The sequence below is a fragment of the Dufourea novaeangliae genome, unplaced genomic scaffold (assembly GCF_001272555.1).
Source record: "Dufourea novaeangliae isolate 0120121106 unplaced genomic scaffold, ASM127255v1 scaffold14, whole genome shotgun sequence".
NCBI lineage: Eukaryota > Metazoa > Arthropoda > Insecta > Hymenoptera > Halictidae > Dufourea > Dufourea novaeangliae.
The window spans coordinates 3,457,729-3,475,112 of NW_015373890.1; the positions used below are offsets into that span (position 1 = coordinate 3,457,729).

Consider the following 17,384-nt stretch of genomic DNA (forward strand, 5'->3'; position numbering starts at 1 on the left):
CTAAATGATGTGTTAAAAAACTTTCGAAAAAGTTGCGACTTATCAGAATGTCGAAGAAAATAGTAAATGTCGTTTTTTACAACATTTTTCCCTTCCTTAACTTCTGTTGCTTTAACTCAGCAGGACCGTTCCTGGGTTGTTGGCCGCCCAGGTACAAAAACAATATCGAAATGTGACTCTATTTATAATATACTATAATTCCGTGTTACCATATTAAATTAATAATTTGTCCTCCAAGACTATTATTATTGTATAATACATGTTTCAATAACTATTATTCCACTTTACTGTGTGGTTTAACAAGTTATACAAGAAGATCAATTTATTAAACGAGAACTGATTCAAATGCGAAGAGCCTGCATTGAAATACGTTCAGTCCATGGAATTTCATTGACAATAAATGCTTGAACGACGATAGTGGAATAATAAAGAAGAAGTATCATGAATTTATTGAAAGCGATGCAATAGAATAAATTGATTTATTGAAGAAGCATAAGCGCAATTTGATGAACAATTGTTTCTACGTTCTAATCTGTTTACAATATTCTTGTCATAGCGAACATTTTTAAATAGAAAATACATGATTTGCTAAATTTTTTGTGGAATATTTCGCTCCCTGAAAAGGAAAGGCAGATACGATCATTCATCGCTCCACAGAGTGATGCATGCTTTTTGCTTTTTTCTTATTTTCCACTGCACCGCAGTTCCACGGAAGCTGTCAGCTTTTTCCACTGTTGAAATATAGCGATGACACATATTCCATTAATCCACTGCCGTCCGACATAAGCTCCGGAGCTTAGGAGTCTTCCACCATTTTGTGATCGTTGATTCTTTTATTCAGCCTCTATTACTCTACTTATTCTGTTTCAGGCACATTGATATCCGTGTTTTTTTTTTGCAGAAAACCACAAATTAATCGGTTAAAATTTTCAATTTGTTATTAATTTTCTCACTGCTATTGTAAGTATCGTTTGATATAACTACTTAACGGTAGGTGATAGGACAAAAATGTAACGAGACTTTCATCATAATTTTTGTATGTAGAAGATCACTGCGTAAAAGAGTATTTTACCAATTCTGCAAGGTCATGCTAAGTTCACCACGTGTTGTTTTAATTGAAATGCTATATTTCTGTTTTGGTATTATGTCTCTGAAATGACCTTGAGGCAATTCAATGTCGCAAGGACGAACGACACAAGATGACCTTAATATGGACTTGAAAAATTAAAGGCAAAACAAATTATTTTTCACAGTAACATTCTCCACGAAGAAAATGTTGACACAAGTTTCCCTGCATTTTTCTTCTATCGCCTACCTGTTCAGCAGTTATATCGAACGGCACTTACCGTAGGACACCCTGTATATCGGAATCCCGACGTTTACACGAATCGCTACGCCCACAGATGCGCATGAACCGCCCTGCACAAATGGCGAGGAGGTAGTGGTTACGCGCGCGCGGCACGGAATCGTCGCGCAAATGCATAAACACATTAGTCGCTCGTAACGGGGTTGCGCCGGCGGAATTCTGACGCATGCAGGCTGAAACGGAAACGGAGTAGAGGGTGGAAGCCTGAATCCTGGCACAAAGGTTGCGTCGGAGTGCTAGCTTGATGGATACGTATGGGAGGCATCCCCATGGAAATGAAACCATCCCTTTCTCTCTCCGCGACCCCCTCGCTCTAATTCCGAGACGAGGTCGGCGCGCATCATCGGTTGCTGAAGCGTGTGCACGAAACCGTAAGTCATCGCCGATTGCGAGTTCATGCGTTAGAAATTTGTGTCTAACAATTGAACGCGCACAAAGTCTGTGTGTGACTGTGTACTGAGTTAGGCAGAATTTTCCTCGACTACATAGTGGAAAGTAGCAATATTTAACAAAGCACATCATTCAAGTGAAACACACCGATTTTTATGCTGTTTGGTACAGAGGATAGGGTGTTGAAAAATATTTGACACGCATTTGTTTTGAACTGGCTGACACATCTAGGGCGTGGAAATAATGGCGTGGGTGAAAAATGTGCATTTTCCTTAATATCTCCCAAGACTTAGAGAAGATATTTGTTAATAAAAATTGTGCGATTTTTAATAATCACAAGAATTACTTACGTAGTTTTTTGAAATTCTAACGAATAAGGAATAATTGTTTAAATACATTGGTATTTCGAACTACACTACTTAAACAGTTAGTTTTATGATTAAAAAATACACAATTTTTGTTAATTATATCCTTTATAAGTTGAATAGTTTGCAGGATGTTGGGGAAAATGTATCTTTCAACTACGACTTTCAGGGTTGTTTTCAGCCCCTAGATGCGAATGTCAACAGCTATAAAAATATGCGTGTCAAATATTTTTCAAAATACTACTGTGTACTGAACGGCAGTAAAATCGACGTGTTACACTTGAGCAATATCCCTTGTAAGATCGTCATTTTGGCCTTCAAACAGTTAATGACAATACTTACTTGCCAAGTGTCTTGAAGAAGAAATATTATGTTATTATAAAAATTATAATTTTCACGTTTAATCGATTAAAAGTGGCGAAGTAGTTCTTTTCATCTTTTATTCGTTATTCGAAACAAATATTTAACAATTTTGTTGCACAGTTTTGTAGATCATAGAAAATCGTTAAACTTTTATTCCAACCATTTTTTGATATCTAATTATAGTTTTGAAGATATACTTCTCGATTCCCTATGTAAAAATAAATCAAAAGTGTAGAATACATTTTTTTCACTCAAGACTTTGTTTCCGAGATAATTCAATTTGAATAACTGCTGGAAACGCGTGCAATTGAATAGGACTTGGCTAAGGCGTCTGTTCATTGGCATTCCGTTTCTACTTATTGCTAGCATAAGTGCATACTTACAGGCGTAAGTATGCCTATAGAAGAAGAAAAAATTTATTATAGATAAAATTTCAAGATCTTTTTCCTCGAAAAATAAGCCTCCGATGAAATAATTTTATTCCATACTTTTGATATATTTTTGCAAAAGGAATCACCCCTTGGTCAGTTGCACCATTCTTTTACCCATACCCTATAGAAATAATGTTCGCATAATCTTACGCAGTAAACATCAAAGTAAACATTCAATTATGCATTACATAGAAAATTAATATTCCTATTCAATACAAGATACATGAAAAAATATTTTTCAACCGCGATCATAATCAAAGATCAATAATATCACACGGAGTAAAAGTCTTATTTTGGGGTAAATTCTGGACCCACCGTATTAACTAAAAGTGTCTGCTATTTGCGCTGTTCCGTGATTATGAAAGCCATATTCCTGCCTTATTCTTTCTCTACTTTCATTTTAAAAAATGATATACAATATTTACACTATTTTATGATTGTTAACCCTCAAGAACGCAGACCGTGAATACGTCATTCCTTTGTCCCGTAATATTAACAAGCAGCAGCAATCTTTTCATTTATCGTGTAATCTATTAATTTTCTATTTTTAACGGTAATTACGTAGAATGAAAAAAAAGAACATTTTTCAAGTGAAAAGAAATTTAAAGAAATAGAAAACTTCGTGCCGTTGGGATACGCGAAATACGCCACCCGTATCTTCGAGGATTAAAATCAGATTGCCTCCCTCACTGGATCCTTCGTATTTTCGTTCAAAAATCATGTAACAATAGATCACACCTGAATGGTCCATTGTGCGCAGTTCAATTACGTTCGATTCGTACATGGAATGGTTTTGTCCGATTCCGTGTACCGGTATTTTAACATCGAAACAGCAGGTACGCGGAGGAAAGGGGGCAGTCAGACCACGGAATGGAAGGAACGCGTAGGAACCGTAGAAAAGTCAATATTCTTGGCCGCAGCACTCGTAAAAGAAAGGATAACTCGGTCGTTTCGAGTGAATTGAGATCGTACTTTCGTTCAGGAAACAGGAACGATTCCATCGAGCAAACGAACCGCGCGGGGTTCATTCATGAAATGCATTGCGTGCTTATACAGCGCGTTAGCTGAATTGGCGAGGATGAATCGAGAACGGGAGGGGGAGGCATACGCGAGCAAAAAGAAACTTGAAAATATGGTGGCGTGATCGAGGGTCGTTCTGATAAACTTTTGATCTATTCTCGGGGCCAAGCAGAAACAGCCCATCCATTTTAACATCAAGACGTACTTACACTTAAAGGACGCAATAAAAGTTCCCCGTTGACAGGGACGCGTTAAAGCGACCGCGTGGTAAATTGAAGTTTTTCCAGAAGAGTCTTCTACCCTTTAGAGATTTTTCAAGTAGACGCGACTGGTGAAGTTCTTCATGATTTTATTACCCTTGTAGAAGTTGCCGAAACGGATGAAAACGTGTAACGTGGCTTAAAATGTTAGTTTTATCAACAGCAATTCTGTTTCCGAGACATAACATGGCTTATTTTAACCACCTCATTCCTAAATTATTTAACTATTCAAAATCGATTTTTTTTGTATCGTTGTCTACATTACATAGCATATAGGTGGTTCACGTTTAAACAGTTTTGAAGCACTTAATATCACTTTTCATTCGTTATCACGTGACAATTATTTTACTTTTATAACAATTATGTAGTATAATGATTTACTTTATACAATTATTATATTAATAAAAAAATTCAGACATTAATACTTAAGTTTTGAAGTCTGTTCATAACGTTTAAAGAGAACACTAGGATCCCTAGCTCTCTTCCTAGCTTCGAATGCTATCCTCAAACACAAATCCCTTTGTGTAACCCAAAGACTTACATACACACGTATTTCCAGGGAGTCTCGACACCAAAGTCAAATTAATTGACCGCGTTCAGTGCACCGCCTATAGACAATCCCATTACAGCTACAATAGACAGGTAATGCGCGGGTATAAAATTAATTACGTCGTTGTTTCGCAACTACTACACGTGCGGTCCCTTTTCTGCTGACCGCCGGATTCCATTGTAATTATTTCCCGATGGATCCGTGGCCCGGCAGCTTGGCCGGGGATGGATTAATATTGCATTAGCGTTATCGATTTCAAAGGCATCGGAACCAGGATTCGCGCCGGGAAGAGAATTTATCTTCCTCGATTTTAGGCGAGGTAATTCAATTACCGACTTCGGAATTTGTATACTTGCGTAGAACTATCGTAAATAAATACTACGCTGCTGTTCGAGTGAATCGAATCCGCGAGAAAGAAAATTCGTTACATTCCTTAAATAATTTGTAATCTTTTACTTGTTCACACGTTCAATACCAGTACGATTTTCGTATATTTCAACCACATGGCTGAAGCAAAATCGTTGCTATACGGAGTATATATAAGAGGCAAATGTTTAAGATTATTAAATCGAGCTATGTTATCATACTTTGTACCTTTATTTTCTGGCAGCATTCTATTTAGAATAATGGGTTAAATTCCGAAAAGCACCCACACCAGATGACCTTGACTTTGACATATGTTATTAAGATCACCTTGCTGAGTAAGGCTTAACTTGTTTATTAAAGAGTTATTAACAAAAAAAGTTTGAAAAACGTACCGTAATTTTTCCAGAAATTTGAACTTTTCTAATGTAGTTTCTTTAGAAAACATTGTTCAAAGCACTATACTCATTTGAGTCAAAAGAACTATACTCATTGAGAAGGTTCTCACGTTAGGTGGAACACCCTATATAATAGAATAAAATCTATTCAACTTCATTCAAATTCTTATTAATTCTATGCACACTGCGTGTCATATAAATGCATAAAACTATGGGATTTAAACATATGTTTCAGGTTACTGACATGTACAAGATAATCTCCAATGAATTGGCTTTAACGTAAGGATTAGAGCTTGGGAACTGAAATTCACAGATAATCCTACCGAAGGTAGAGTCAATTAAGTTGAAGTGAGCTTCAGTACAGAAAGGGCTTCCCTTCGAACCCTTAGTATCGTTCCTCAATATTTCTCGTATCAAAATTATGATGAAACGTATCTTGTTGCTATTTTGCTTGTTTTTATTTTCCCTTTTTCGTTCACCGTGAACGCCCAAGAACCGTGTACAGCCAACGAAGCATTCAACGATATCCGTGGAGAGTAACTCGACAATTTAATTCGCGACAAGATACAGGATACATGGATCTTTTAATGGATCTCGAAAGAATTCCACGATCTAATGGCCGCCGGTGTGCTTCGTGTGGAATAAAATGGTGGATGAAGCATGGCCCATGCGTTCTCGAGGGTTCACTGTGAATTGCTTCGCGCTTTTTCTCGTGGTAAAGGTGTTATGTTACATCAAGAATTCGATTCACCGATGAATTGTACCGCCGCGCGACTGAATTCATTAATGGGAAATTTTTTTATTGAGACGATGGAACGGAAGATATGGAAGTAATTAATGTATATCTCTGGTGGACAGGCCAAACAATATATGTCAAATTTTGGCCAAAACAGGATAAGTACACTAATACATTCTAGATTGTTATCGTTTGCTTATATTTCTAATAGCCAGTTTCACTATCATAAGTAACCAACTTTCACGACTAAAATCTAACACCTGATTTACATTGCACTTTAAATATTACAAGTGCTTCCCTGCAAAATTAATAATTCTGACTTATAGCCTCTTGCCCGCTCACCAGAGATATATGTAATCTAAGTGGTTCGCGACAAAATATGAAAATTAAATTGTACTTACTTTAATAAATAAATTAATAATCGCGAATATTTATAATTTCTTAGACAAAAATTCCATATGAATGTATTCGTCCGTTTGTTAAACATAGAATAATATATTAATAACATAAATATAAAAAATACAGAAAACTGTGTCATCAGTCTTCATTTTATAAGTATATTATGTAGTTACTTCTTTTACTACCCGTGATGACATTTTTCACATCCACTGCGCAAATAATTTTTACTTTTGCCGAGGGTGGTATTATCATAAATAAAACTTGAAACTGCTTAACGATGTGAAAAACGTACCGAAGGATTTTCTGAAAGCCCCGGAACAATCTCGTGTGCCGCGCGTTAATTCTCTCCCAAGATGCTAACAGAAGATATTCCGTAAATCACTGATGAAGCAATTTACATAAACCACGAGATAACGCTGAAAATGAAGATGACGTTCAGCGTGGTGCACTCGCAGAAGCTTTAAAAGTACGAACAAGCTTTTTGCGGCTCGCCCGACGTATATTATTACGCGAATGCATCAGCAGTGAATTTCAAAAATCTCCATTAAACTTGTCGCTAGGTACGTCGAAAACACGAATGCACCGCAAATAAAAATTGTGCATCGCATTGTTCAGTTAGTTGAAGAACTGCGATTAAATCCTGCTACGTAAGAACTCGCAAAGGGTGAAATGAAGGCGATAAGAAAAAAAAACATCGGGCGACTACTTAACGGTGTTCAGTCCTGGATTTAGCAGTCTATTAACAATCCATTTTACGAATCTCGCGCGAGATAATTAATTGGGATTCCGCCAGCTAAGGTGGATTCGAGTTTCAAGGCGCGATTGTTACCGAGGGGATTAAACTCTTCCGACAAAAAAAGGGGGGGGAATGGATGGTTTATTTCTGTACATTTGTAAACGTTGAACACTTTACGGATAATTCCTTTGGATTAAGATAAGTTCAAGATGAAAATACAGTATAGAATTTTGATAATAATGTTTGTTATTTGGTATTCATCTTTTATTTATTATTACACTCCAAGTGTTTATGTAATTACTCAATTTCATGGATGATTTCCAAAAGCTACAAGTGTGGAGAATAGTTACTTTACCAATGAAATTGTGTATTAAGCTGAAAATAAAATAAATAGAAAATTTTGTTTCATTTTGTTTTACAAACTTACATGAATCATAAGTACACAAATCTCTAATTGTCAACTGTATGTTATATCCTCCATATAAAGTTCAAAGTTTTAAAATTACTGTTTTCGTGGTTTATATAATTTTGATTCTTTGATTACTTTGATTAATAACTTATTAAATGTTGAAGAACTGTGATTATTACACTGTCAATTTCGTGAATTTATCATAGATTGCAATTGATGTGTAAAACAGAATAAAATAGAAACTTTAACCAAGTTTAGGATATATTACACTTTCTTTTTCATCTAAAAACTATACAGTGAAACGTTAAATTTCAATTTAATTTCAGTTATCATAAGTTAGAACAAATAAATTCGTGAGTATATTGACAAAAACATCTACAGTCTATTAACCATACTTCCAGATGTTAGTACCCAAAAATGACTACTAACGTAGCCATAGATTGAATCTTCCATAATACATATTTCTAGCCCTCCAAAACCTTTTAACCTTACAAATATGATTTTCGGAAAACATACATTTCATGCAAAGTGTTTTAAAGTGTATCAAAATTAAACTCACTTCATATTTATACAAGAATCATCAAGTTCATTTGCCCCTACAAATTTGTCACTTGAAGCAACTATCTAAATAACAATCGGTAGAAAAATTTAAGGTTGTTTATAAAAAATTATTTAGAAGCTTCTGTCCTTTATGTTTCAAAAAATCATACGGAAATATATTGTTGAAAGTTGAGTACTTCCAAGGCATTTCGAACGATAAAATCTTCAAATTATGTCATACGGAAGATTCAAGGATGGTGCGACATATGTGGTTGCAAAAAAAGCAACCGCAGTGCACCGGAAACGAGAGAGTGGACGATATTGACGCGGCGGTTCCACGAGCCGAGAAGATTGCAAGGTAAGTGAAACTGCCGACGACAGCGCGAAACCATCGGCCACGTATGAAACGGCACGAGATTAGAATCTGTCGAAGTAACACCGTCATGTCGGAAGTTATTACATGAATTAAAGCGCAACATGGCGGTGGAAGTAGCGAACAGTGTTCTTTCCGCGGAATCATCTTATTAACGCTACGACGACCGCAAGTAACTTGCATCAGGGACCTGCCGTGTTTTTGTCAAGAACTAACGAAACATGGTTTTTGCTGTGTATGTAAAAAAATTCAATAACTTTAAATCAGGGCTACGTTTACCATTAAGCAAAAGAGGCACGTGCTTAGGACCCGTTGATGTGAGGGTGAGGCATAGATGTGTTTGCTGTTACGCATGAGATCAATAAATCTGTTGACTTCAAGTTGAAAATTTAATTAAAAAATATGTAACAATAATACGTGGACAAAATACCATCAAATTATATCTACATTTCCTAACATTGAAATAATTTCAAAATTGGTTTTAACCGATTGTTATTACCAATGAGCTATGTCGAAGGACAGCGTTCATTTTCCGTAGTGGAAACTGGTCGAAAATTATTTACGCAGTACTCTTTCGGAACAAAAGCTTAACGCACTGGCAATACTGTAGATAAAAAATATATCTTAAAAACTCTTTGTTATGAGTTTACAAATATTAAATTTACAAAAAAAATTTATACTTGTAACCATCACTGCATATTCATTGGCCAGTGACCAAATCACCCGTGGCAATCCTGAATGCTACAAATGTATCCATACAAAGAATAACAAATTACAGACAGGAAGTCGCGTTTCACCACTAGAAACAGTGAATAAACCTAAAATCCTAAGTCTTCTTCAAACTTATAACCACCACTGTTCATTTTTTAGCCAATGACCAACTTACCCATGGCTACCCTAAACGCCACAAATGTATCCACACCCACAATTTGTAACAACTTGAAAGCAGGAAAATCATGTTTCCACAATAGAAACAGTGAACCTAAAATGCTAAGTCCTCTTCATACTTAAAACCAGTGTTGCAGATCCACTGGCTAGTGACCAACAGACAAGTCTGTCCTCTACCGGAAAACCCGTTAGGAAGTCTCTGAACTTCGATACTTTAATAGCCGCACCACATTTCGATACTCGTGTACGGCCTTGCTCGCTCGGACGAACAGTAGAGCTCCAAAGTTCCGACGATACGATGCCAGGAGATTGATGTCAAGCTGCTTACCCTTTTCCGTTCGCTCGACGACGATACGGTTGGACCGTAAGCGGGTGCAAAAATGGCGCGGAGCTTGGCGGTATTGAAAGGAGGGAAAACGAATGCCTCGACGGACCGACAGACGGACGGAGGGCGCATCGGAATCGATAGGCGACGTCCCGTCTGAAGCGAAGAGAAGATTGAAAGTGCGTCCGAGAATTGAATCCGGTGTCGGAGGAGGAGGAGGATGAAGGCAGAAGAGGCGCGTCAGGAGGAGAGAAAGGCGATCGCAAAGACATAGTCGAGTGCCGGGACGAGACACGACAGGGACCAACCCAGCCACTCGGAAGAACTGGTGCGCGATGGTGCATGAATCATCCTGCTCGATTGAAGTCGCGAGAAAACGGAGGTTAACCTTTTAACGATGTTTGACGAGTATACTCGTCGTGAAGAAATTCCCCGTTTTTTGCGTAACAAATATACTGGTCATGTGAAAAAATAAAATAGCTCTTGCTATAAATATTGAAATTATAGTAGGAATTGGAAAATACAGTTCTTTTATTAGAATAAAGGAATGAAATTATGCTGGGTTTTCTGTAAATTTCTTAACTGCCCGATCCCAGAATACGAGTCCTTTAACACTAGAATTACCAGCATTGAAAGTATATTAAATTAAATTGTATAATACAAATAATATACAGAATATATAAGATAATCTAACGTGATATAACAAAAAATGAAATCTGTAGTAAATTAAAAGTCAAAATAAATTCCGTAAAAATCACCATTATAATTTCAGTAATGGTAAAATAGTAACTCTGTAATTCGTCGTTTTGACGGGTTTGGTGGTTCTAGTGTTAAGGCATCCGTCTTTTAACTAATAATATCTATTATAGTTAATGAATTCGGGGGCAATAAAATGATTGGTTTCTTAAATAAAGTAACTTGTAGTAATTGCCACTTTGTTACATTTAAATTCAATTTTACAGTAAGTGCATTTATTCTGCGTTTGACGAGTATACTCGTCATCGCTTGATTTCTAAAATTCCACCATTAAAGGGTTAAGATTTGTCGTTCCTCGAACTTATTGAACGTGACACGATTTGCGTCCTGTCGCAACACTTCGTTGTGTGCCCGCGACAGAAGCGACGCGCCGCGGCGAACTGCCGAAACGGTACTTTTCTGATTGATGGCGGAATTTCGACGGTTATCTCTGGCCGCGACTGCGTCTGTTTTGAGGAAGAAATATGGGGACCGGTATCGGTTCTGGCTCTGAGTAATAGAAAACGGAGAGTTCGTAAACCAGTCGGTATCTCTTCGTGAAATTTGGGTAACATTTTCGAGATAAGACTGACGGTTCGTTTAACCTGCAATAGTGGACCATTTGGATGTCCAAATGAATACAGGATCCAATCAAATCCATAACGGAAATTTCATATTCTACATTTTCCAATGAAAGTTGGGAAACAAGTAATTCACTAGAGAGTGTGTAGTGTGAGCTATTATAAATATTGTCTGATTACATTATAATGTTTTGAATTTGTAAATATACAGAGTGTCCAAAAAATTTGGGGTCAAACTTATACCATGTACTAATCAGGCCAAGTAGATGAAAACTTATGTCCGAAAATGTTTCATTCAATAGTTTCAAGGGTTGAAACATTTACGGGCAAAATGTAATAAAAACGGAAGATCAGCTTTGTGAATCTATGGAAAATGCATTTACTATTTCTAATACAGTAGGAATATTCGAAATAGTTCGACGAATGGAAGTTTGCATTCTTGCAGAAGAAGGAAGTTGCGAACGTTTATTATATCTGCGATAGCAACTGATAAAAATCTTTGAACGCTTACAACTTTTCAATGAAGCAATTTCGTGTATAAGTTTATGTGAACTTTCTTCTATCTACTCGATCTCCTTAACACGTAGTATACGTATGGTCTTGAACTTCTTGGACACCCTGTATATAAATTATTACACACTTCAATTGACACGTTGGCAGCCGCAGTAAAAAAGTCGTACATAGTCAGACACACATTATTTTCTTTTATCAGTCATAAATCATCGAAAATATTTACGTATACTTAATACAGGTTGTTGGTCTTGTTTTAAATTATACTGCGATATTAATTTTACGCAAAGATTTTGTAACGACATTTAAATAATCCAACATTCAAAGTGTGAATAACCACCAATCCTTTATTATTAATTCTTCCAAGCATAGTAATTCCCTTTAAAATCACTCAGTTTTCAATTCATTTACCGACAACGATTTTGAACATAAATATCACAATATAAGATAAACTTAATGTAGAATGAAGTCTATGTTTCAAAGTATTGAACTTCATTTCCAAGGAACCCAACATACCCAAAGTGTCTCTATTTAATATAAAATATTCACCAGATGATTGTACCTTTGAATATCAATTTGATCCAAAGGAAGAGGACGTGTAAACTGATTCGTACGAGTGAAATGTAAAATACCGTGCATGCCACGGCTTGAAAAGCTGACAGCCAGGCTCGAACTCAAGCAAAACTCATCGTCAGAGGCAAACAACCATCGAAGTTTACCTATATTCCCTGTCCTATGCTTCATCTGCATGTAAAATAGAACGCAATTAACGGAGCACTGTAATTTTCGGGTCAAAGTGGTTAACAGTTTAGTTTCACCAGCGAGATTTTCTAACGGCATTGACTCTAACTTCCGCTGGTAGTTTGAATAGGACGCGTCGAAAAGACTGAGAAGAACCACGGGGGTTTCCGTGTGACGAGTAACAAATTACCCCATTAATGCGGTGCTTTATAGGGATCGTATGAAAAGCTTTACGTGAAATATAGAAAATCGATATCCGATCTGCAACAGGATCTCCGAGATTGATTTCTTTAGCGGAACTTGAAAATGCACTTGTTTCAGATATCTGTGGAAACACTCACGCATGAAACAGTTTGTTGGCTGCAGTAATTCAATACACTGCATGACGTAACTATAAAACCACCCTAAGGTTTTCAATTCTTATTTATTGTGGTTAAAATAAAAAAGAACCACTGTTTCTAGAAAATATAGTCTACATTTTTTGGAGAAACGTTATTTCTCAACGCGATTTCAGACATGGCATACTTGGTTCGTTTTTATTTTAACCACAACAATACATAAGAATTAAACATTTTAGGGTGGTTTTATAGTTATCCTACGCAATGTATACCTATATAGGGTGTCATCTAACTGGTGGTACAAACATGTAGGAGCTGATTCTACGTGAAAAAAAATAAATCGAAAATATGAAATACAATTTTTTCATTTAAGACTTCGTTTTTGAGAAAATCGACTTTGAAAATCTCCTGGATACGCGTGTAATTAAATAGGACTTGCCTGAATGGTCGAGGTTTTTCGTTAATATCTCGTTAACAAAGCCTTGTGTGGTTTCAAAACACTTCAAGAATCACCCCTTTCAAAGACTTACACTTATTTTGAGACACCTTGTATTTCAATTCATTTTTAGTAGTCTCGAGTAGTGTCTTATTACTGTTTAAAAGAAAAAACTCTTGAGAAAAATGTAAATTATTAAGCCAGTTATAACGTTGAGTTTCTTTTGCTACATTTATTACAGTAATTATTCTCGTAATCTTTATAAGTGCCAATTAAATTTGGTTTATTTAGTGTTATACTATAAAGTTCAGTGTTCAATTGTGAAGTAATAATAGTTATGTGACCGATATATAATTGGCAATAGAAATGTCAATCCTTCATCTGAAATCACTTATATGTTCCGGAAATATTTATGATCAACAGTACGTCGTTCCACGCAACATTCCATCGCAATTCAGCCCGCAAAACGTCTCACGTTGGATCGCGCTAATATTGCCTGCAACAATTCCTTGCTCGCCCTGAAACACATCCAGTCATGTCTGGGCAAGAAGCTTTCGTGATCCCGGACAGTTCGGAATTTCTCGAATTGCACACACCGGCCAGCCGTACAAAGCATCGCATTGTACCAAACGAGAATACCGTTTCGCTGTTTCCAGATCGATGGCTAATGGCTATTTAAATTTCTCCGACTCTAATTTCCCTCGTCAAAATGTTTGTTTGTCCATCGATGCTATTACCCTCCTCCTACCCTGACCTGTTTCATATGTCTGATTTTCGAAATTAATCACTCGAAATGGTTCCCATTTTCATTGTGCACCGATTACTACAAATACAAATTCAGTTATACCGAGCTTTATGTAGCTATAATGCAGAGCCTTGGGGCGACATGAATTGTATAGAACTTTGCACACATTTCATTATTTATAATGTTTCATGGATTTATAATTTCTCAATTTTCCAATTATTATGGCGGAATTTCTAACGAAATTTTCCCCTACAAAATATGTTACGAGTTGAATTTGTTTTTATTCTCTTGAAGTTCCTAATCATCAAGGATTCAACATCCCAATTATCACTAGTGTGGTATTTTAAAGTAGGGTGTAGTTTCTGAGGGTTAAACACCTGAACTGTTCCAACGTATAGAACGTCCAATAATTCTTTCAAATACCATAATAAATTACAAATTACTCGAGTCAACTCGTATTACCACGACCAACGATTCCAATTAATTTAACCATTCTTCGGCGTGCACGTTGAATGAAATTGCCGGAACCGTTTTTATTTGTCAATTTTCAGCGGGAATTCCGTGCGCGGCGGGCGAACTTGTTCGACGGAAACGTCGATAGGGGGGATTGTTGTCGAGTCGAAACACCGATGAAATAAAGAACTTCTTTAATAGGTTTAATAGTCGGCGGAAATGAGTATCGAGGGGAAAGTAGGGAAAACGAGGTGGCGAATCTGTTGGCCAGACAGTGGTCCTCGTCTCACGCGTTTCAACCCCTTCCACAACGATCTCATCCCCACCCCTACGGGCAGGGAAAATTCGAGCCGGAAGCGAAACGTCGCGTTTAATTTATCGCGAGCCTCAGCGTCAGAATTTCACCAGGATTTCCCGGACAGGGATCTTACCGTTTCCAGGAGCGATACGACGGAAGAGCAGCAGAGAGGCGAATTTTACACGGCCGGATGACAGTATTATCTTTCGCCTTGGCGTCGCTGTTAATTTAATATTACCGAGCAGCATTGAGAGAGCTGCTACGCGAAATAACGAGAACCGGTAATTTTAGGACCGTTAATAGGGAACGTTGTTAATTTACTGTTTCATTTATTCCCGTCCCGAACTGCTCGATTCTAGTACCTGTGCTTTATTTATTCGATATAATTTGTCCGAGGCCCATTTAATTGGCTCTTTTAATACGAAACCGTCCACTGTGGCGTTTTTGATCTCGTCAGCGCTTCAAATTCAATGCGTTACTTTCGACGCAATCGTACGTTGAAATTTATTGTGAATAAATGTTATTCAATGTACGTACAGTACTGGACAATGTTATGAAACATTGAACGTGATAATTCTTCGAAGATCAAGTTTGTTAGCATTTTCTGTATTAACACTAGAACTACCGATAATAAACGTATATATCTGTTTGGATCGGTCGATGAATACGACAAATTTTTGAAAATTTGCAAATTTAAAAATATAGTGTCTTCACTTTCGTGTCGTAATAACTGGTGCAAGAGACCTGAGAAAATGTACTGTTGTAACATTTTAATCATCGTTATAAGAGCGTACTGACAAGACATTTTAACTTGTTTGGTAGTTCTAGTGTTAATATCCTTCGTTAATTAGTACCGGAAGAATGCTATAGAAATTGATATTCTAAGAATTATTACGGTCAAATTGTTATACACAATTTTGTTTAGTACGTTTGTTTCCAATTTCTATAAATTAGTCTTTAAAGATATGGACACTTGAATAGACATACAGAGTAGGTACTTATTAGTCTGATTGTGAGAATAAGTAGAACCGGTGAGTAATGGTCAGACGTGCGCCACCGAACAGATGTATTAGCATATGTTCCCAATTTTCAAATCTGATCTTTTCGTAACCGAACTATTAATTCAGAAAGTAATTTTCAATTTATTGTTGCAAAAGACCGTATTATCACTTCGAATGATGCATTATCTTGAATACTTCGCTGTTTTATACAAGTAATGTAATAAATATATATAACCAGAACAATTTTTTAAACATTTGCTTAGATTTCAATAAGGTGGAAAATTGAATAGGAATAGTAATAAATAAGTAATGTAATATTTCAATGTTGAAATTTATATGTTGGTGTATATGTGTACGTGAATCGTACATGTCATAGCATATGGAGGTTTCTGTACGTCTATGATTTAATTTAGGAAAAGTTATTGATTTACAGTTTAATCAATATCTGCTATCGTTACAAAAATAATTGAAGTGATTAAAACATCACTCCTGAAATCACCGAATTTCCACATTTTCTTCGCCGCAGGTTGCAGTAACAAAAAAAATAAGTATCTCTTCAGTAATGAAGAAAGAATGGAAAATATTCTACAACGCCATTTTTCTTTCCTTCTTATTCACGAAGTCCTGTTTTAATCACAGAGTATTAACCACTTCATTAAGCGCAATCAACTCGGGCAGAACATTCTCAAAAGAGAGGCTTTCTCGAATTAAGGAGAGAAAGAACGGACGCTCTACTTTCTTCCAGAAAGTCTCTTGGAGCTAAAACTTCTTACCAGCTCATTTGCATCGTAATATTCGCAAATACTTTAAAAAAGCCTTTTTTCTACCGAAAATCCGTAATTCGTGACACTGTTATCTTATTCTCCGGTATATTTTTACTCTCCCGCTACATTTTAATGAACAAAAAATAAACGAATTATCATTTTCACAAATTACTGTGCAACATTATAAATCAGAGCCAAGTTTGTTTTATGTATCTAGGGTTTTCTTATGTACGATATAAACTGTACGCTCTATTAATTTATGACGAGTTAAGTTGTCATACGAACGTGAACTCTATTAAACAAATAACAAATATTTTTATAGATTCATTTCAAAATTATTGTGTCTAATTACGGCATTACATTAGCGTTCCAATCAAATTTCCGTCAATTATATTTACTCACGCAAATTCTGTTTTCCCAAAAAGTAACGACGTGCTTGACAAGCTAAAAATATTGACTAAAAGTGTTAGTCACGTTCTTAAGAACAACATTTCTAGGAAAAATGTCAGAATTAATTCACAAATTTGGTGCAAAGCTAAGGCAAGATAGGGCAAGATTTACAAAGAAAGGAGGAATTATCACATAGAAAAAAGTACTCACTAGGATCCTTGACGGCGGTGATAACGAGACGGAAACCATTTCCTTTAGTGCCCCAGGAGTCGGTGACGTATTTCAGTGTCACAAAGTTCGTGCGAGTATAAATCGCGCCCACGGTCTGCTCCGTGTTTTTGCAAGACAAGTCTGCCTGGAAAACAAAAGGAACGATACACATTAGACGCGGTGGTTAGACTCGAAAATGTTACAGCCACGCTGTGATTAGCTGTTATACAGGATGTCCCAAACGTAACCGTCCATTCTGAGAAATAATAC

The 17,384-nt window shown here is 36.5% G+C and overlaps 1 protein-coding gene across 1 annotated transcript in view; it reads right to left on the reverse strand.

The window, feature by feature from the left end:
* LOC107186269 overlaps window positions 1–17,384 on the reverse strand; it is a 105,152-nt gene that overhangs the window by 42,593 nt on the left and 45,175 nt on the right. Inside the window, exon 2 of the mRNA XM_015574105.1 lies at window positions 17,115–17,259. Coding sequence (XP_015429591.1) covers window positions 17,115–17,259 — 145 coding nt within the window. The remainder of the gene's footprint in view (window positions 1–17,114; window positions 17,260–17,384) is intronic.